The sequence below is a fragment of the Lipophrys pholis genome, assembly GCF_963383615.2.
Source record: "Lipophrys pholis genome assembly, chromosome: 13".
Lineage (NCBI taxonomy): Eukaryota > Metazoa > Chordata > Actinopteri > Blenniiformes > Blenniidae > Lipophrys > Lipophrys pholis.
The window spans coordinates 28692578-28711536 of NC_137632.1; the positions used below are offsets into that span (position 1 = coordinate 28692578).

The 18959-nt window shown below is 44.5% G+C and overlaps 1 protein-coding gene across 1 annotated transcript in view; it reads left to right on the plus strand.

Annotated features, from left to right (window-relative positions):
• Positions 1 to 8383, plus strand: part of htr2aa (5-hydroxytryptamine (serotonin) receptor 2A-a) — a gene marked incomplete at its 3' end in the record, with an annotated part of 45117 nt that extends 36734 nt beyond the window's left edge. The window contains exon 3 of the mRNA XM_080478917.1: positions 7536 to 8383. Within this exon, the coding sequence (XP_080335043.1) occupies positions 7536 to 8383 (848 nt within the window). The remainder of the gene's footprint in view (positions 1 to 7535) is intronic.
• Positions 8384 to 18959: the final 10576 nt, after the last annotated feature.

Here is an 18959-nt window from a genome sequence, read left to right on the forward strand (position 1 = left end):
CGTCTGTCATACTTTACTGCGTCAGCCATGCTGCAGCTGCCATACTGAGACAATGTCAGAAGTAATCCTTTTAAACACTGAGCTAAAAACTGAGAACCTAATCTAGGGCTTTGCGAGATAATCTGATAGTGACTGTCTCACTGGGGAGAACAATCCTCTACATGGAAACAAGTCGCAGTGCTGCACTAAAATGGATTTTACTGTAAGATAAATGAATCAATAATAAATAAATACACTGGGATGGTGCCAGTATAATATTGGCCAAGCAGATATTCATGTGTTTCCAGAGAAAACGTTCTACTGTTCGTGATCTGAGTGTCTTTCTGCAGTGAGAGTAAACAGCAGGACGCTGTTCAACGCTGTAATCCGAGCGGAGCGTTCCAGTGTGATGTCAACAAACCATCCGATTCCTCACACATTCTGGCAGATACACAGAGTACACAGAGTACACAGAGCTTCAGGCTGGCATTTACTGTAGGGAAGCCAATTGTGGGTATTTTATGTCTTGAGATATTTATTTTTATGCTTTTGTCATTGCAGTTTTTATGTTCATGTGGGTGTTTAATGCTCCCTCCTCTGCTCCTGTTTCTCTTCACCTCCTCCTTTTTATGACCCAGAAACCAATCTTCTCCCCGAGAAGATAAAAAAGATGAGCGAAATTCCTCAAAGTGAATTTGACAAGTGTCTGGATGCCAGCTAATGGAAGGATTTAGTATCATGGCTTTCAAGTCTCATGTTTTATTTTATTTGAGCCGATAAAGCAAAAGTATTGTCACGAGTCTCCTTTGTGGGAGACATCAGAGACTGCTGGGAAATTTTTACCAGCGTGGGACAAATCAATGATGATTTGATCTTATGGAGTGTCAGTAACTTTACCTTGAAATCTCTCCTCGGCCCCAATACAAGATGTTTTTAACTGAAATAGTGAAACTTTGGATTTGTTCACACGACGACGGCACTCAAAGCTGTAAGTGTGACTCCGTTTCCATGGAAATGAGGCAAAATGCAACTTTTATGGAAACTTTCAGGCTCGGTCAAAATGGTGGAAACGTTGCTCCTGCTCCTCCTCCTGCTCATGCTCCTGCTCCTGCTCCTGCTCATGCTCCTGCTCCTGCTCCTGCTCCTGCTCCTGCTCCTGCTCCTGCTCCTGCTCCTGCTCCTGCTCATGCTCCTGCTCCTGCTCTTGTGTGTGTGTGGCAAAACAACAGTACCAACTAGTGGCCACACATGCTACGCACATTGTTCTCAGAGTTTCTGCCGTTTCCATCATTTTCAAAATGTTGTTACATCAATGCAAAGTATTTCTGGAAAAAAAATAACTTAAATCGACGCATTTTCACTTGAACTGTTGTATAAACGAGGACCTTGGTTGTGTCTCGTGGCTCAAATATGATCGCTTTATGTCCGTAAATTGTCGTGATGTAAATGTGTCCTTTGCGTTGGTCTGGTTGTTCAGCTGTGCATCCAGTAGAGGGCAGTGCAGTTTACAGCGGTATAAAATTGCCTTGAAATGACTGCGTTGTATTTGGCATTATAGAAGTATATAAATTAAAATTAATAAACCAAAAGCCCATGATGAACCAAATTCATCAAACAAAATCACATTTTAAGTGCGAAGAATAAAACATATAACACAACAATGGACAGATTCTCTCTTCTCTGTAACGTTTTCTTTAACAACACATAAGTAACTGTCATTCTCTGAATAGTCCATGACCTCTATGTCAAATATCCAGACAAAATATGACTCGTGGGCTAGTTTAACATCTTTTATCAGTGTAAATGACTCCAGGAATGCCTCGTACAGTCAGTTTATTAAACCTGTCGAAACACATTCAAGCAGTCAAAGCACCAAAATCATCCTGACAAGAAGTGAAGTTGGAAAGCAGTTTGGAAAGTAAAGACATTTCTGAAAACGTCCCTGCAGCTCCGATAATCCCAGAAACCGTCAGTGACTCAGCGCTGACAGGTCATAAGCTTGTACTGCAGCTTCAGCTTGAACTGTCCTCCGGTCTTAAGTCTTGCAGATGAGTCAAAGCTTTCAGTTTTCATCACTTCATCCACAGTCGCTGCAGCTTTAGAAGCAGGAGCTTTTATTTCCTCTCGCTGCTGCACGTCACACACTTCAGCAGCTGAAATCAGAAACAGCTTGAAGACCTGATCAAAACACTTCTATCTGATTAGGTTCTGTTTACATGACAACCTGAAAACACATCGTTTTCCTTTCAGAAAAGTTTCACCTTTACATAACAACATTTTGAAAAGGATGTTCGTTTTCTATCGTCCGTAGTTAGCATGCCAGGCCACTAGTGGGTGCTGTTTTTACCTTTGCCAGCAAACATTGGGGGAAGGTTAAATTCATTCATTCATTCATTCATTCCTTCATTCCTTCATTCATTCCATGTATTTTACCAACTTTTCCCAGAAACTATTAAACCAGATTGCATGAAATCTTCAGGGATGATTTGTCATCATCAAAGGACCAATCAATTAATGCCAATCGACATTAACGACTAAGAGTTTCTGAATAAATCCCAAAAACTGTGAAAAACTGTCTCATACAAAGTGGATGAGAGAGGCACCTCATGGAGGAGATCAAAGGAGATCAGCGTCTGTTGCCATGGAGACGCTCCCTGCTCAGGGTTTCACAGTGATGTAGCTACCTGACAGGCTAGTTAGCATCGATTCGAGCTAACGGCTAACATGCTATCAATGCTAACTCGGTTCTGTAAGCAAATGTGGCGTTGGTGAACGTCTGCGCTCTACCGAGTGTAGCTCTAGTTTGTTTTTGTAATGAAAGCATACACACATACACATGCCGCAGAGAACCACGGACTCTAATCAGTAACATTGGGAGAACACAGACACTGTCCATCTACTCGCGCACAGATCCTGAGCATTTTCAAAAAGTGGCGATTTCCTCCGTTTCCACTGAGACGGACTCAGAGTGTTTTTGAAAAGTTTCACCTTGGGTGCCTTTTTCTAAAAGTTTTCAGTTGCCACGAGCACCGTTGTCATGTAAGCAGACACACAAAATGTAATAAGTGTGACTTTTTGTGCAGAACAAATTAGAAAACAGAAAGTCTCCAAAAATGTCACGTTGGTTAAATCAAGTCCACGACTGACAGAAACGCCACAGCAGATCTCAGATGGGCCAGACAAGTTTAAGAAAACAATCCAGGGAAAAGGTCAGCGGTACACCTGCCAAACACTTCATTAAGGACTTGCTGACAATACATGAGCTGTGGCACTCAGATCAGGATGGAGAGCCGGCCGAGGAACGGGATCTTTTTTCTGTCTCTCCGCTCCAACCCCACTTGGACATTTTCCCGTCCGCCCTGTCCAATCAACGACAGGAGCAACACTCATTCTCTTCCCCGGTCGGAGTCCAGACAGTCGTCCACAAAATCCAAGAAAGCAGAATCCCAATAAAGCCAAATCCAGCCCATCTGCCACCGTCTCGTCACTCACACCATACTCTTTACTCATCCTTGTTTTGGATGTGAACACCCCCCCCCCCCCCCCCCCCCCCGAAGCCCCCCCCCCTTTTCCATTTCTGTGTCCTCAATTGACCTGTCACACATACAGAAAAATAACAAACCCCAGACTTCAGCCTGCAAGAGGCTGATCAGACTTGAAATAACCTCACATCAATGTACAGGAGACCCGAGAAGCTCTCTGCCCTGAACTCTAAACAGTCTAAACATAAAGCAGGTCCACTAGAAAAGTACTTCATTGTGGGTTTTAATTTATTGCCAATTAATTCCCACAAAAACATATAAGATAAAATCATAAGAGTAAAAATGAACTGAATTTAAAAAGGCTGTTTCCAAATCCTAAAGCCTGAAGTGTAACTTTATCAGTGTGGTCTTCTCTCTAGAGATAAATGCAGCTTTAGCTCAGTCAGTCTATACATAGATTTCATCTGTTCAACACTTTGAAATCTTGGTTCTATTCCCCGTCATGTCAGCACTCTCACACATGCAGCAGTGTCTGAGGCTCAGCCACTCCTGGTGGTTCACAAGTGTCCGACCAACACTTTGAGGCTACTGAAGCAGTAAAAATATATTATGTAAGTCCATTTATCATCCATCCTGCAACGTCAGCTCCATTGGGAGAAAATTGGCTTTCAGTGTCGAGACCGAGGACAATTTGACACAATTCAACAGCTAACATTGTTATTGGAAGGCCACAAACTACTTTCTGAGACACAGCCGCCACACTGGATATTACATAATGTTGTATAATCACATTAAAACTGTTAAGTTTGGCTTGAGTGCAGACTCAAAATGCCAGACACTGCCGTCAATGCGAAAGGAGCTCAGTTAATGTGACAAATGTGGAACCAAATATCCAAAAGCACAAAAATAAAATCCGTCTACAAGACACAGGAACACCGGAGCCCGGGAGCAGAGCCAAGGCAGAAACAGACAAACAGAACAGGCACAAGATAAACCACAGCCACCAGGTGAAGACAATCACACACTCAGGAACAGGTGAAACACATCAGGAAAGGGAACGACAATCAAACACAAGGAGGGGAAGCCGGTGAGCCTGAAACCAGAGACAAAGTCAGAATCTTACCAAAAAACACAAGAGAAAAAATGTGAACCCCGACATGAATCACTTTCTCCTCTGTGGGCTTCCCAGATTATCTTTAAAAAAGTCTCTTCAATTGATTGGCTGAATATTCCACTGAAGCCAAACAACTCAGTCAGAAATCCACAGATAGCCTGTGGCAGGTTCCCAGGTCTGGTTTTACATTCTACATTCCAGAAAGTTGTCTTATTGTGGTTTTCTTTGAGATGTGCAAATCTAATTTAACTACATTGAACAAACTCTTGAACATTTCCAGGAAGTCGAATGAGGGTTTACCCAGGGCTTCACGTTAAAGACCAAAACAAAAGGGGAGTGGAAACAAAGAAGTAAGAACTAAACTGCGGTGTTAATGATGTGTCCACTGCTCTCGCCTTTAGTTAGCTGGTATTGGCTCCAGCGGTGGATGGTTGGTTAATAGACTTCACCTCTCGAGCAGCTGCCTGAGCAGCCTTCATCACATTCACCCATTCACACACCAACGTGGCCAAGCTCGGCACCGTCACTCCACTGGGAGCAGTTTGGGGTTCAGCGTCTTGCCCAAGGACACTTTAGCATGTAGGCAGAGATGGGAATTGAATCTGCAACCTTCCGATTGGGAGACGACCGCTCTGTCAACCGCTCTACCAACCAAGCCATGCCGCCCTTTATATGGATGGACGGAGGGACGGAGGGACGGATCGATCAGCTGGTACAGTGGTCGTCTTTCAGTCTCAAGGTTGCAGGTTCAATTCCCTGTCCACATTGTTGAAGTGCCCTTGAGCCAGACACTGAACCCTGAACTGCTCCCAGTGGATGGCTCGAGGTCCTGCATGTTGCAGCCGCAGCCTTTGGCTGAAGAGAAAGTATTTCTGTTCTATTGAATGATGAAGAACTGTCAGGTGACCTAATCTCAACCCAGGAAACACTCAGATCACCCAACAATGAACAAACCAGGTCAGAACGTCCAGGGTGGACAGGGACTTTCTGTGGCTACAGGCTGAGTCTGTCCAGCTGGGTTTCTGTCAAACCATCCACACTTAATGAGAATTATCCGTCTGCTGACCCCTGGTGCTCCCGAGGTGCAGCAACAATCTCAGTGTGTCCAGAACGCAGCTGTGGATCTGCAGCCTCCCCCCGTGGGTTTGCTCCTTCTCACTACCTTCTGCTAATGAGAATATAGTGTGAGGAAGACTGCTTGGTTTGTCTCACGCTGCCGTTGTTCTGCGGTTGTGCTACAGTCAGAACGTTCAACCTCATCCAGGAACTCTGGAACCTTTTGATTATCAGTTCTTCATCTGAATATACCACAGCCAGCAGAGGCAGAAATAACTGGAGTGCAGAGACGTGTTTCATCATCGCTGTGACAAACAACTCAACGTTTACTGGGAAAGAAAACAGATGGCAGGTATGGAGGTGTAGGTGACAGATTAGAGGACAGAGGACGAAGCTGCAGTGACCGGCGGCTCGGCCGGGGAGAGATGGAGACGCTGTCAGGATCCAGACTCAACCCACAGAGGACAGGCTGAGGCACTTCCCTCCCACAGCGTGACAGACACACAAATGGAGGAAATAGAGTTTTAGACCTCAGACTTAATGGAAAATGTGACACATTTAATAGTGAAGGGCTTGTGTCAAATTGCATGGCAAAATATTTGACAGACCATGTCTGAGTTTCTGGCTGGAAGCCAGCAGTATGAAATATGTAGCCCTGTGATATTGGGTTGATTTGAGATTCATAATAAACTTTTAATAAAACAAAAGCTGGATAGCTTGAGGAAAGAATATTATTTGTTTTATGAAGGATAAAGTGAAGCTTTATCATTAAAAGAGTAATGAGTTTAGGTCATTCTGCCTGGATAACGACGCCTCATCGACCGTCGGATTGCTGGAATCTCTGTTTGTCCACTCGGGACGCCTGAAGGATTCTTTTACTCGACTCTGATTAGTCTGACTTTATTCTGATTTAAAAGTGAAGTGAACCAGACCAAGGTAGGAAAGACGGCAGGACAGTGGCAGGATCAGACGTCCAGTTAACTATTGTTTTTAAACTTTTTATTTTCAAGAGGCAGGGAAAATGGAATTCTGTCCCTAGTATTGAATTAAAAAAGTATCTGCCTCCAGGAATTAGTTATAATGGATCATCAACCACAGTAATAGATAAGTAATAGATAATAATAAGTAATAAGCATAGTAATAGATAAGTAATATATAAGTGATAGAAAGTGAGAACATGCAATCCATGGATTTGAGGATATTTTCATGTTTTGCCTCGTCAGATTACGTGTACAATAGAAATTATACTTCCATCTGCCCAACTTGTTGTTGGTGATGCTTCCATGCTGGAAACAGGGACGCAACACAAAAACCAGATGGAAATTGGTTTAGCAGATGGATATAGATAGACAGATACTTTATTATATGTGTAGTTAATTTATTGGCGTCAGCAGCAATTCTTCAAAGAGAATCTATTTTTGTCTCTTTACATAATGAATAGAAACGACTGTGGCTGGCAAATCATTAGGAGGAGACGGTTCTCTACTGTGAGACACGACTTGGAAATGAACAAGAATGTATTAATTAAATGTCAACATGTTTTATAGCAAAGTGGATCATTTGGAAGAATTTGTCAGTAATTGATGTTGGGAGGTGTAAAGCCATTGATGTCCTCTCTATAATCTGTGTTCTACTCCAGGTCGATGTGTTTATGCGGTGAAAGGCTGCTGATCAATCCATGTTCTCCCGTCCTTCTTATTGTTGCTGCTTTAGCGTCGATGGGCTGCTCATTTGTCTGTAGTCACTTCTTTCTTCCAGCAGCACACAGAATCGAACGGCTTCCCTCTCGCCAGCCGGTCCTAATCTCCCTCCAAACAGACACAGACAAACACTAATATTTACATGAATGACAGAGACTGTGTCATTTTCAGCTGGTGTCTCTGCTGTGTCCTTCCTCCCTGCAGGGATCTCCATGCCCATTCCAGTGCTGGGACTCAGAGACCACTCCAAGGTTTTCAAAGACGGCAGCTGCCTGCTGACAGACAACAACTTTGTACTGGTGGGCTCCTTCGTGGCCTTCTTCGTTCCCCTCACCATCATGGTCGTCACCTACTTCCTGACCATCAACGCCCTGCAGAACGAAGCCACCCTCTGCCTGGACCAGCTGGTCCCGCGGCCCAAATGGAGCACCACGTTCAGCTTGAGCTTCCTGCCTCAGACGTCTCTTTCCTCTGAGAAACTCTTCCGGCGCTCCATTAGCCGCGAGGCCGGAGGCAGAGGAAGCAGCGGCGGCCTGAGCGGCGCCCGCGGGAGCATCTCCGGTTCGCTGTTCGGGCGTCGCACCATGCAGTCGATCAGCAACGAGCAGAAGGCCTCCAAGGTCCTCGGGGTGGTCTTCTTTCTCTTTGTGGTCATGTGGTGCCCGTTTTTCATCACCAATGTGCTGGTGGTGGTGTGTGACCCGGCGGCGTGCGACGCCGGAGTCATGGGAGGGCTGCTGAACGTTTTCGTCTGGGTGGGGTACTTGTCCTCCGCCGTCAACCCGCTGGTCTACACACTGTTTAACAAAACGTACCGCGCTGCGTTCCTGCGCTACGTCCGCTGCCAGTACCAGCCCGAAAAGAAGCCGCTGCAGCTCATACTGGTGAACACCCTCCCGCCGCTGGCTTACAGCTCCACCCAGCTGCCCCTGGGCGACGTGGGCAAACTACGAAACGGAGCAGCACACTCTAGTGGTGAAGGGAGGAAACTGTGTTTGCCCAGGGTGAAAACAGAAAAAAGCCACAGTGACAAGGATGAGAGCTGTGTGTAAGACCTTCAAACATGAGTGAAATTCAATGGCGTGGATCTAATGGAGCTCCACCCCTGACCCCGGCTCAGGGGTGACGGGGGAAGGTGGGGGCAGGTACGGTAATCTGGGGAGCAACATGTTGGAGATTTAAAGTGCCAAAAACAGAAGTGCCTCCCAGTCAGGATTATTAAGACGTGATTTCTCCAACCTGTTTAAAGAATATGATGTACCAGTACCAGTACCATGATGTACCAGTACACACCGAGCAGCCTGAACATTAGGACCATGTCTGACATTGGGTAGATCCTCCTTGGGCACCCAAACCACCATGACCAGCGGAGTTATGGTAACTGGCACTAAGATATGAGCAGATCCTTCATGTCCTGGAAGTTTGTCAGATACAGTTCCGGGGATAATTAACATCAGTCAGGATTCGGCCAACTAAGAATTGATTATCTCTTTTCCCTCCTTGAGCCACTTGTGACAGACACTGACGACTGTGGGAACACGTCACTAGAGCTGCAGTACAATGACTCAGACGTCTACTGGGTCAATGAGGCTCTTGTCAGATTCTCTAAACTCCTCTTCCATCAAATTTAAATTGTTCTCTAAATGATATAGATCCAACTCACATAGAGACGAAGTAAGACTGATCATCTTTTTCCCTTAGTACCTGTCCATGGTCATAATGTTATGGCTGATCTGTGTAGCGGATGAAGAATCAGAAACGCCTGGCGTTTCAACAAGTCAACAAATGTAAATTAACTCAGAAACTGCTTTCATGGATCAGAGCAGCAGTTTTAGGGCTCCTTGATCTTTTTATAGCCTTCTACACACTGCCAGAGAATCAACTCCTGTTTTTCACCGATCAGTTTTTAGAGATCTCGAGGATGTGGGTACCTTACGGTCCGAGAGTGAAATCAAAGCGACAAAGATGTGAAACACTGATAAAAAGTGGCATGACTCATCTCTGTGGTCGGATGAAAAGGGCAAGTAACGAATAGACTCTTCATATAATTTCATTTTCAGCTACTGTGACCTCACCTCCACCCGTGTTTTTGCGACTCCTTGGCACAGTCGGGTGATTTCTACCTCCCATTGCACCTCTGGGTGGATCAGCGGGGATTAAACTGGATTTTCTGCCACCTTATCAGATGACGGCGTCAGAAGGGGAGATCTGGGATGAGCCCGACTCCGGCAGAGGTCCGATAACTCTGCCCAAAACAGAAGAATTACCTCCTGCTGCTGTGTTTCCAACAGTTAGAGGGAAAACTAGGATTTCTATCTGAGAGTTTGTCTGTATTAGACTGGAGGAGACATTGAAATTAAATATATATTTGTATTTTTGTGCAAAAATATGTGATTCTATGTATTTGATCATTGAGATTATATCTATATATTTAGAAGAAAGAAAGAGATTGTAGCTGTTCAGACGCAGTGTACAAGGAGACCACGTGGGTAGGAAATGAAAAGTGCAAAAGCATTTATTGTGGAAGTTATATATTTTTTGTGCTCAAACAAAACTTTCCGTTCACATTTTAAGTGGTTTTCACAAAAAGATGAAGCTGCCTCTGGAGCCTCTGCACAATGTGCCGATTTGTCTGACAGCAGGGGGCCACATATTTAAATTTCACTTTAAAACATGCTAATAGGGAGCTGCTGTGTCAGAGAGATGTGAATGTAGGACAGATGATGCTTGGAGCACGTGAGCGAGGAACAACGTGGTTCAAATAACTTCATTATGCATTTAGGTCAGGCAGGTTATGCATGAGGCCTGTTTCTACGGCAACTATTTTGAGTGAAAACGCAAAAGTTTTTGTTGTGCTTTGGGTCTCTGTTTACACGACAGTGGAGCCACTGAAAACATACAATACAATACAATACAAGAGTTACTGCACTGATCCAAAAAGAACTTCCAACAAGGAAACGTTGCACAACCAGATGAGCCTGAGCAGCACTTTCCAGACATTAACAAGTATCAACTAAACAAATACATAAAGTACAAAGAAATCTAAACAATGACAGATCCAGAATGATTACCTGATTATGACATTTGAAGAACGGCAACAGAAACAAGCAGAAGCAGCAGAAAACACTTTCTGGAAACGTTCTGAGTGGACGGCGGAGATGCTGCCACCGCGCCGGCACACCACCGCCGGGGGACACACACACACGTAGATGGACAATAACCACAAAGTTTCCTCCGTGGTGTCATGACCCCCAGTCCATATTCTCCTGGGACTTGGTACTTTTATTTTGACGGTCACCATAAAAACAATCCAACTTGGTGGTCTGTCCACTAGAATGTCCGTGTTCTCCCAGCGTTCATGTTTGGAGCTCATTGTTCTCTGCTGCATGTGTTTGATTACAAAAACCAACAGCACCCACTAGTGGCCCAACATGCTGACTTAATCCTTTTCAGCAGTTTTACATGGAAATGCAAAGCTTACTCCAAAAATACTAATATGATGCGTTTTTACTTGGAACCATGTATAAACGGGACCTCTGTTAGTTGGAGGGTGTAGAAGATGAACGTCGGCTTGTTTTTGATGAATGCAACATCAAAGGGAAAGGTCACAAAGGTTCGTAAAGCCATGAGTCTCTTCACATTATGAGACATTTTTGTACAACAATTCATCAATGATGCATTTTGAGAAAGTTACTAGAGCGACTGACATGTCTAAGGAAAACCAAAGGTTGCTCAGGGTATACTGAAGGTTTAGGAGGCGGATAATGATGTTATGTAGGGTTACAATGAAGTCTGGAGTTTTATATTGTACATAAAGCAGCTGGGTTATTTTTATTTTATTGACAGAATCAGGTGGGAAAATGTCAGAAAACTACGGCTCATAAGGAGGATTCAGGCTGTAAAGCCGCTCATAAACAGGGTCAAATAAGAAGAAGTGGTTAACAACCTTATTTTGTAATGGATCCTTCTCAGTTTGCCTCTAAAAAGTTCTCACCCTCTCTATTTTATTACAGGGAAGCGAAACACCTGTGGTCACCACCCCCCCCCCCCCCCCCCCCCCCCCCCCACACACATTAATAAAAAGACCCTTCAAAACAGCCAATGTGTAGTTTACCAGGTCTGCTCTGGATTCTAGAAAGTGAACTGAACTCACCAAATTTGGCCAAAAAATAAAAGTCAAGCCTGCTGAGAAACATATTTCATTGGTTTCAGACATCGGTGGGGCGAAAATGCTCCACAGCGCCACCTTCAAACATGAAATAATCATGTAAAATCAATGGTTTGATCAAGGTGGATGAAATTTGGCTCAAAAATCAGGACTGCTGAACATGAACATATTTCATTGGTTTCAGAAATGGGCGGGGCAAAACGGCTCCACAGCGCCACCAACAGTCTTGGTAAAATTCATGCAATCTCAATGGTTATTCACTCTGACTTCCACCAAACCTCAACATGCTTCACACGCCAAGGTATGTGGGTGTGCCAGGCAGTTCAACACTGCGTCACTCCAGGATAAAAGATGACCAAGCTCTTCTCTACGGCACTGAGAACCACGCAGTGTGTGTGAGTGACCCGGCAGTGATACACCATTTTGTATTTGCTCACGGATTTTTCTGCTTTGGCCAAGCAGATTGTCTGAAAGACTGAACGTGGTAGTCCAGAGTCCACAATGACTGCTCCTCTCGGGTCGTCACCATGTCGTTATTACCTCAATTATTTCCCGATGAAACACATTAGCTCCTGTTGTGTTTCACGAATTAGCGATTTTTTTTAATTTTGCACTTCCCAGGAGTCAAATCCAGAATCGTTAAACCAAACCAGTGGAAACACTGAATTTCCACTTGATGTCAGAAGTTTCAGAAATGGCCTTTGTATCTTCTCGGTCTGTAAAGGGACCTGTGCTCTGAACCCTTCATTTGGTTTGACGTGATCAATCATCCTGGTGGGTAAAAGGCCCGGTGTGGCTCCGGATGCTCTCAGACAGAACGAAGCTGCTCTCTGTGTAGTAAAGTTGCAGTGACGTGAAAACCATCGACAACTTGACGTTGCTCTGGATCCACCATGTCGCTCTAACCGGAGGTGTCTTGTATCCGTTTTGAAGTTTGGTGTTTGATGGTGACGTTTCTTTGGTATGTCAATTGTATGAAAACTTTTTTTTTTGCCTTCTTGTTTTGTTTTGTTTTGTTCTTTTCAAAGTAAAGAAATAAGAAAAGGAGATTAAGTGTGAGAGTTTCATTTGGTTAAAACGAGTCGTGATATCAGTCTCTGATTGGCAAAATATTACAGTGAAAACAAACACTGGTTTATTATTATTATTATTATTATTATAGAATAGAATAGAATAGAATATCTTTATTGCCATTATAACATAGTTACAACAAAATTCTTTTTGCAGTTGGTGTGAAGAGTGCACCAACCCACCGAGGCGGCCAGCAGTGCGGCGCCGCATGCTTAGATGAAAAATGTAAAACAGGAGGTGAGGAGAGGGAATAAAGCAGGTCCCAAACTACGATCCTTAAATATGTATATAATAATAATGATAATGATAATGATAATAATAATAATAATAATAATAATAATAATAATAATAATAATAATAATAATGATGATGATAATGATAATAATAATAATGATAATAATAATAATAATAATAATAAGAAGAAGAAGAAGAAGAAGAAGAAGAAGAAGAAGAAGAAGAAGAAGAAGAAAGCATTTTATTTGTGAATGTACTTTACATTCAAACAACCTCAAAGTGCTGCCAATGCAAGTTTAAAAGGAACGTAAAAACAGAAACAATGTTTAAAGGTAAAAGAGTTTAAAAAGGAGCCCGTAAAAGACGTTCAAGGAAATGCTTATTTAAAAAAGAAAGTTTCTCATCAACTGTCACCGACATACGAGAGCAGGAGACGTAGAAATATTTTCCGTGTTCCGGTCTTGAACAATCTTTCTCAACTGGTCTGACTTTAGGAGCTTTTAAAAACACAACAAATCAATAAAAATCTATTTTCCAAATTCACTGAAATAGAAACCAGATGCAGTTTGAACCTGAGAGTCGAACAAAAACAAGTTTAATGAGAAAAAACAAATTGACCAGTGGAGATGTAGGAAAAGCACTTTTTACTTTTTGTGCTCAATTAGCTGTATTTTTATCAAAACTTAAACTCTGTAACTTTTACACACTCAATAATGTTTCTACGTCTTCTGATAGGTGGAGAACTGAATCCCCACCCGACTTCATGGCTGCAGTGACGTCACATCTCTGGCCGACGCTTCACTAAAGCCACGTTTACCAACTTTTCAAGTGAACACGGAAAAATTTGGGGGCTTTCTCAAGAGGCGCTGAAAATGCAACTTTTTGAAAATATCCCAATTCCGTCTCCATGGAAACAGCATTTCTGACATTGCGTGGAATCGAACCTCCAACCCCCGATTGGGAGACGACCCGCTCTACCAACAGCCGCCACAGTTCTCAGTCCAGTACACAACTTTCAAATCTCAGAAGTCAACATTTATTTTTCTCCAGATTAATTCAGAGTCTTTGAAGTGGAAGTGCGGCTCCCCCGACGCTGACTCAGCGCTCTGTGATGTGACTCAGCATCAAACACCTGCCCGACAACAACTCCCGGCACATTTACAACCACCAAACTAAATCTGGGTCACAGCGAGGAGCTGAAAAGCAGCCGTGGTGTTTCCCTGCAACGACTCTGAAACATTTATCAACCTTCATCCGATCCACTGTGTGGCGATGATGTGTAAAGCTCCGGAAGCTTTCATCTTTTCATTCACTCATTTTTAAGAAAAGGGATTTTTAAAACCTTCGACGGAGAATTTGAAATGATGTGAGTGAAGAGATATGAACGTCCATGAAATGAACCAAGCAAACAATTATTAAAGAGGTGAGATGAATTATTCTGTGTTCCTTCAGAGGTGCAAATCGTCTAAATCCACTAAGAGAAGAAACAACCTTGTTAACAGGAGTGGAAATAAATTACAACAATAAACGTCACATTAGTATAATAAAGCATCATCATATGTTTTACCACTCATACTAAAGTACAATTTCAAACTTGCTTTTACTACAAGTCCACCAGCAGCCACGGCAATTTTTACTTCATTTTAAAATGAAATTCATTTTTTCACAACTTTTTTTAAAAGTGTTTTCGTGGTTAAAGGAATTCAGACATGGGAAATAAAAACATAACATGTTTTTGTTTTTAAGAGTAGTGGATACGAACACTGAGACCCGAGCTGAGATATCGGTGATGCTGCCATGAAAGCTTTAAACTACCAACCTAACCTCAGGGTGTAAAAACACCCACAATACAACAGATACCAAGGAGTTTTCTGGGGGATATTTCATGGAATTTTGCGGAAAATAAAATTGGCTTTGTGTTGAGACTGAAGTCACTTCCAGGAGTAGTGTTTTAGTTTCATGTGGTGTGCTCTGCGCCACAACAAAGAAACACATCAAGGGTTTTTTTTTCCTGTTAAAAGGGAGTTTGTCTGTCCAGCGTCTCCTCTGCTTGCTCATGGTGAACTGTTGGTGTTTCTCTGAAAAGTGACAGGCGATAACTTTGTTATACTTGGTGTAATAAAATGGGCTTGAACCCCCTCTGGAGATGGAACCGAGACCGCTCGACTTTCTGGCGGTGTGTGTTTATTGGTTTTGACATTAATCCCTTTGGTTGCTTTGTTGAAGTTGTATTTTATTCACACTGAAATGTCAGATCGTTCTTCTTTGATTTTTTTCATTAAGAACAACAATAGAGGAAACAGCTGATTCTTACCATTTCCTTCTGAGACCAAAACCATTGTGAAGCATCAAAAACATGAAAGTGACGCCAGTGAAGTGAAGTCGAGACGAGGTTATTTGAGGGAAATTCATCGTACTAATCTGATTATTCGCCCACAGCAAACACTACTGCGAAGAATATATCTCTGCCCCATCTGTCTTCTGCTGTCTAAAATAGCATCACATCACACACACACACACACACACACACACACACACACACACACACACACACACACACACACACACACACACACACACACACACACACACACACACACACACACACACACACACACACACACACACACACACACACACACACACACACACACAGTTCATCTGCCTTCAGTGGATATTGCATTGACTTCATTTCCCACACGTCTTCAACTAAGAATGTGATTTAAATTACATGGATTTTAATTTTCGTCCTGCTAGTCGCACGAGTCCTCGTTCATTAGTGTCCAGTCGCGATCCCGGTCCCATCAATACCCATGAACAAGAACACAAAACACACACGTCTGTCTTGATTAATTCGAATTTCCTCCAGACTGAACTCATCTATCACTTGCTTCACAATAAAGGTTGTCTCCAAGAACAAATGTAATTATTTACACGAGACTCGGGATGAGGAACAAAGAGAAACACACACGTACAGTACGTACGAGGCTTTAGACTCATTTCCTGAAAGCAGCTTTAGGTGAATTCTCATGATTTTCTGTGTAGGACAGACATTACGTACACGTGTTGGCAGGTCATTCTTAAAGGAGCTCCACAGTGGATTCATCTGGAAGTGGAAGTAGATTACACGGGTTTGTTTTTTTGGTAATACAATTTAACTTTGTGTGAAGAGATAAATGCTTTGATCCAAAGTTAGATGAACTGAAAGTTTTCGTTTCCGTTAAGAAGGAGTTTGACCGTAAATTCATTCGTAACTACAGTTTTTAGTAACTTGGACCATAAACTCATCTTGATCTTTGTTCCCAAAACAGTCACAAAGCCCCAGACTGGTTTAGGTTCTTTCACACACACACACACACACACACACACACACACACACACACACACACACACACACACACACACACACACACACACACACACACACACACACACACACACACACACACACACACACACACACACACACACACACACACACACACACACACACAAGACCTTTCTTCCTAAATGTGCACTTATATGGTCTCGTAAGTTTGTTCTTTCGGAGGTTATGAATTATTCTCTCCACTTCCTGCTTTTGACACCGAAACACTTTCAAGGGTAAAACTTGGTGTTTCTCATCGTCCAGAAGCAAAACATCCTCTCATCTCCTGCTAAAAGGCGAAGGCGATGCGGCGAACTGCCGACATACGAGGCCGCCGTGTGAGACGCCGCTATCGGGAAACCACAGTTTAGTCGAAGTGGTTTCAGCGAGCCGGAGGTAATTAAAGGATTCCTCTCAGAGACAGCTGAAGGCAGGAGAGCACAGTCGTTAGAAATCTCAGTGAGGAGAGCAGCTGAAACTGAACCATCGACCGCAAAGGCAAAGATCAGAGCAGAGATCAGAGAGTGGGAGGAGGAGGAGGAGGAGGAGGAGGAGGAGGAAGAAGAGGAGGAAGAAGAGGAGGAAGAAGAGGAGGAAGAAGAGGAGATGGAGGATGAGTGTTTCACTGAAGCCTCCCTCCGTCTTTCCTCATCCATCCTTCCTCCCGTCGCTCTCCTCTCCTCTCCTCTCCTCTCCTCTCCTCTCCTGTCCTGTCCTGTCCTGTCCTGTCCTGTCCTGTCCTGTCCTGTCCTGTCCTGTCCTGTCCTCTCCTCTCCTCTCCTGTCCTGTCCTGTCCTGTCCTGTCCTCTCCTCTCCTGTCCTCTCCTCTCCTGTCATCTCCTCTCCTCTCCTCTCCTCTCCTCTCCTCTCCTCTCCTCTCCTGTCCTGTCCTGTCCTCTCCTCTCCTCTCCTCTCCTGTCCTCTCCTCTCCTGTCATGTCCTCTCCTCTCCTCTCCTCTCCTCTCCTGTCCTGTCCTCTCCTCTAGTCTCCTCTCCTGTCCTCTCCTCTCCTCTCCTGTCATGTCCTCTCCTCTCCTCTCCTCTCCTGTCCTCTCCTCTCCTGTCCTGTCCTGTCCTGTCCTGTCCTCTCCTCTCCTCTCCTCTCCTGTCCTCTCCTGTCCTCTCCTCTCCTCTCCTGTCCTGTCCTCTCCTCTCCTCTCCTCTCCTCTCCTCTCCTCTCCTCTCCTGTCATGTCCTCTCCTCTCCTCTCCTCTCCTCTCCTGTCCTCTCCTCTCCTGTCATGTCCTCTCCTCTCCTCTCCTCTCCTCTCCTGTCCTGTCCTGTCCTGTCCTGTCCTGTCCTGTCCTGTCCTGTCCTCTCCTGTCCTGTCCTCTCCTCTCCTCTCCTGTCCTCTCCTCTCCTCTCCTGTCCTCTCCTCTCCTGTCATGTCCTCTCCTCTCCTCTCCTCTCCTCTCCTCTCCTCTCCTCTCCTCTCCTGTCCTGTCCTGTCCTGTCCTGTCCTGTCCTGTCCTCTCCTCTCCTCTCCTGTCCTCTCCTCTCCTCTCCTGTCCTCTCCTCTCCTGTCCTCTCCTCTCCTGTCATGTCCTCTCCTGTCATGTCCTCTCCTCTCCTCTCCTGTCATGTCCTCTCCTCTCCTGTCCTCTCCTCTCCTCTCCTCTCCTCTCCTCTCCTCTCCTCTCCTCTCCTCTCCCCTCCCCTCCTCTCCTCTCCTCTCCTCGTCTCACTCAGAGCCGAGCTTTTCACAGAAAATGTCGATCAGAACCAAAACCTTCTTCTCCAGTTCCTCCGACAAGAACCGAGTCTCAGTTTCAGTCTCATTCCTGTGGAGAGCAGACATTTGGGATGAGCCCGACAAGGAGACGTGTTTCACTGCGTGAGGAAAAACAGCGAAGATACTTCAACCATGAAAACTACTCAACATGGTGTAGTACGTCTGCCAGGCCTGCAGGGGGCGGTGTAAGGCTCTCAGCGCATCATGCTTCTCGTTACACTGCCCCCTACAGGTTTGGCTGCTCATCGTTTTTGTAGACGTCGAGGGGGAAATATCTTTTTTTGTAAAAAGCCCAGGTACATGTAAAGCGTTCCTATAATCCTGCTCTCTAATCTGCTCCAAGAGAAGAGCTTGTGAACAATGGATTAGAGAGAAAGGCCGTTAGTCTTAAAACTGAGAGTTCAGCTCGTGGAATTTGGGAGCAAATAAAGTCGTTTCCCGTCAGTCGTCTCAGTAATCCACAGTTACAGTCGTCTCCGTCACAGTCCCTCCATCACGCTCCTCCACCCGTCGGGACACTGGGGGGGTCTTTGGATTTTCATTTTCTTCTTCTGGCTTGGAGCCAGACGTGTTGGTCCTGCAGCTCCTCTGAAGTTTCCAGACGAAAACAAACAGTTTTCAGGTCGATGACAGACGAGCCTGAACCTCTTTCAAAGTTTTAGTTTCGGTGTCCATCGTCCCCGAGGCGAAACCGAAGCTGAACGCAGCGGGGGAAGAGGAATACGGACTGGATTAGGAGGATTAGGAGTTTATCAGAAGCTTCCCGGGGGCTGAATTCCAGCCTGAAGATCTCCTGAGTTCAGGTTTTGTTTTTCAGTGAACGATGTGAGAATAGAGGCGGATATAAAATAATTAGTCAAAGTAAAAGCTGTGCTGGCCAGAGAAAAGAATTGATCCTGAACATTTGGCTCATTTAGCGTCTCCTGATCCGATCTGCCGATTCCCCGAGGAGCTCCAACAGGGATTAGACTTTATCTCTGCCGCGGCCTCCAGGTTATTGATAACCGTCTGCATGTGATTGATAATCCTCCGCCTTCACACTCCAGTGCTCCGTGC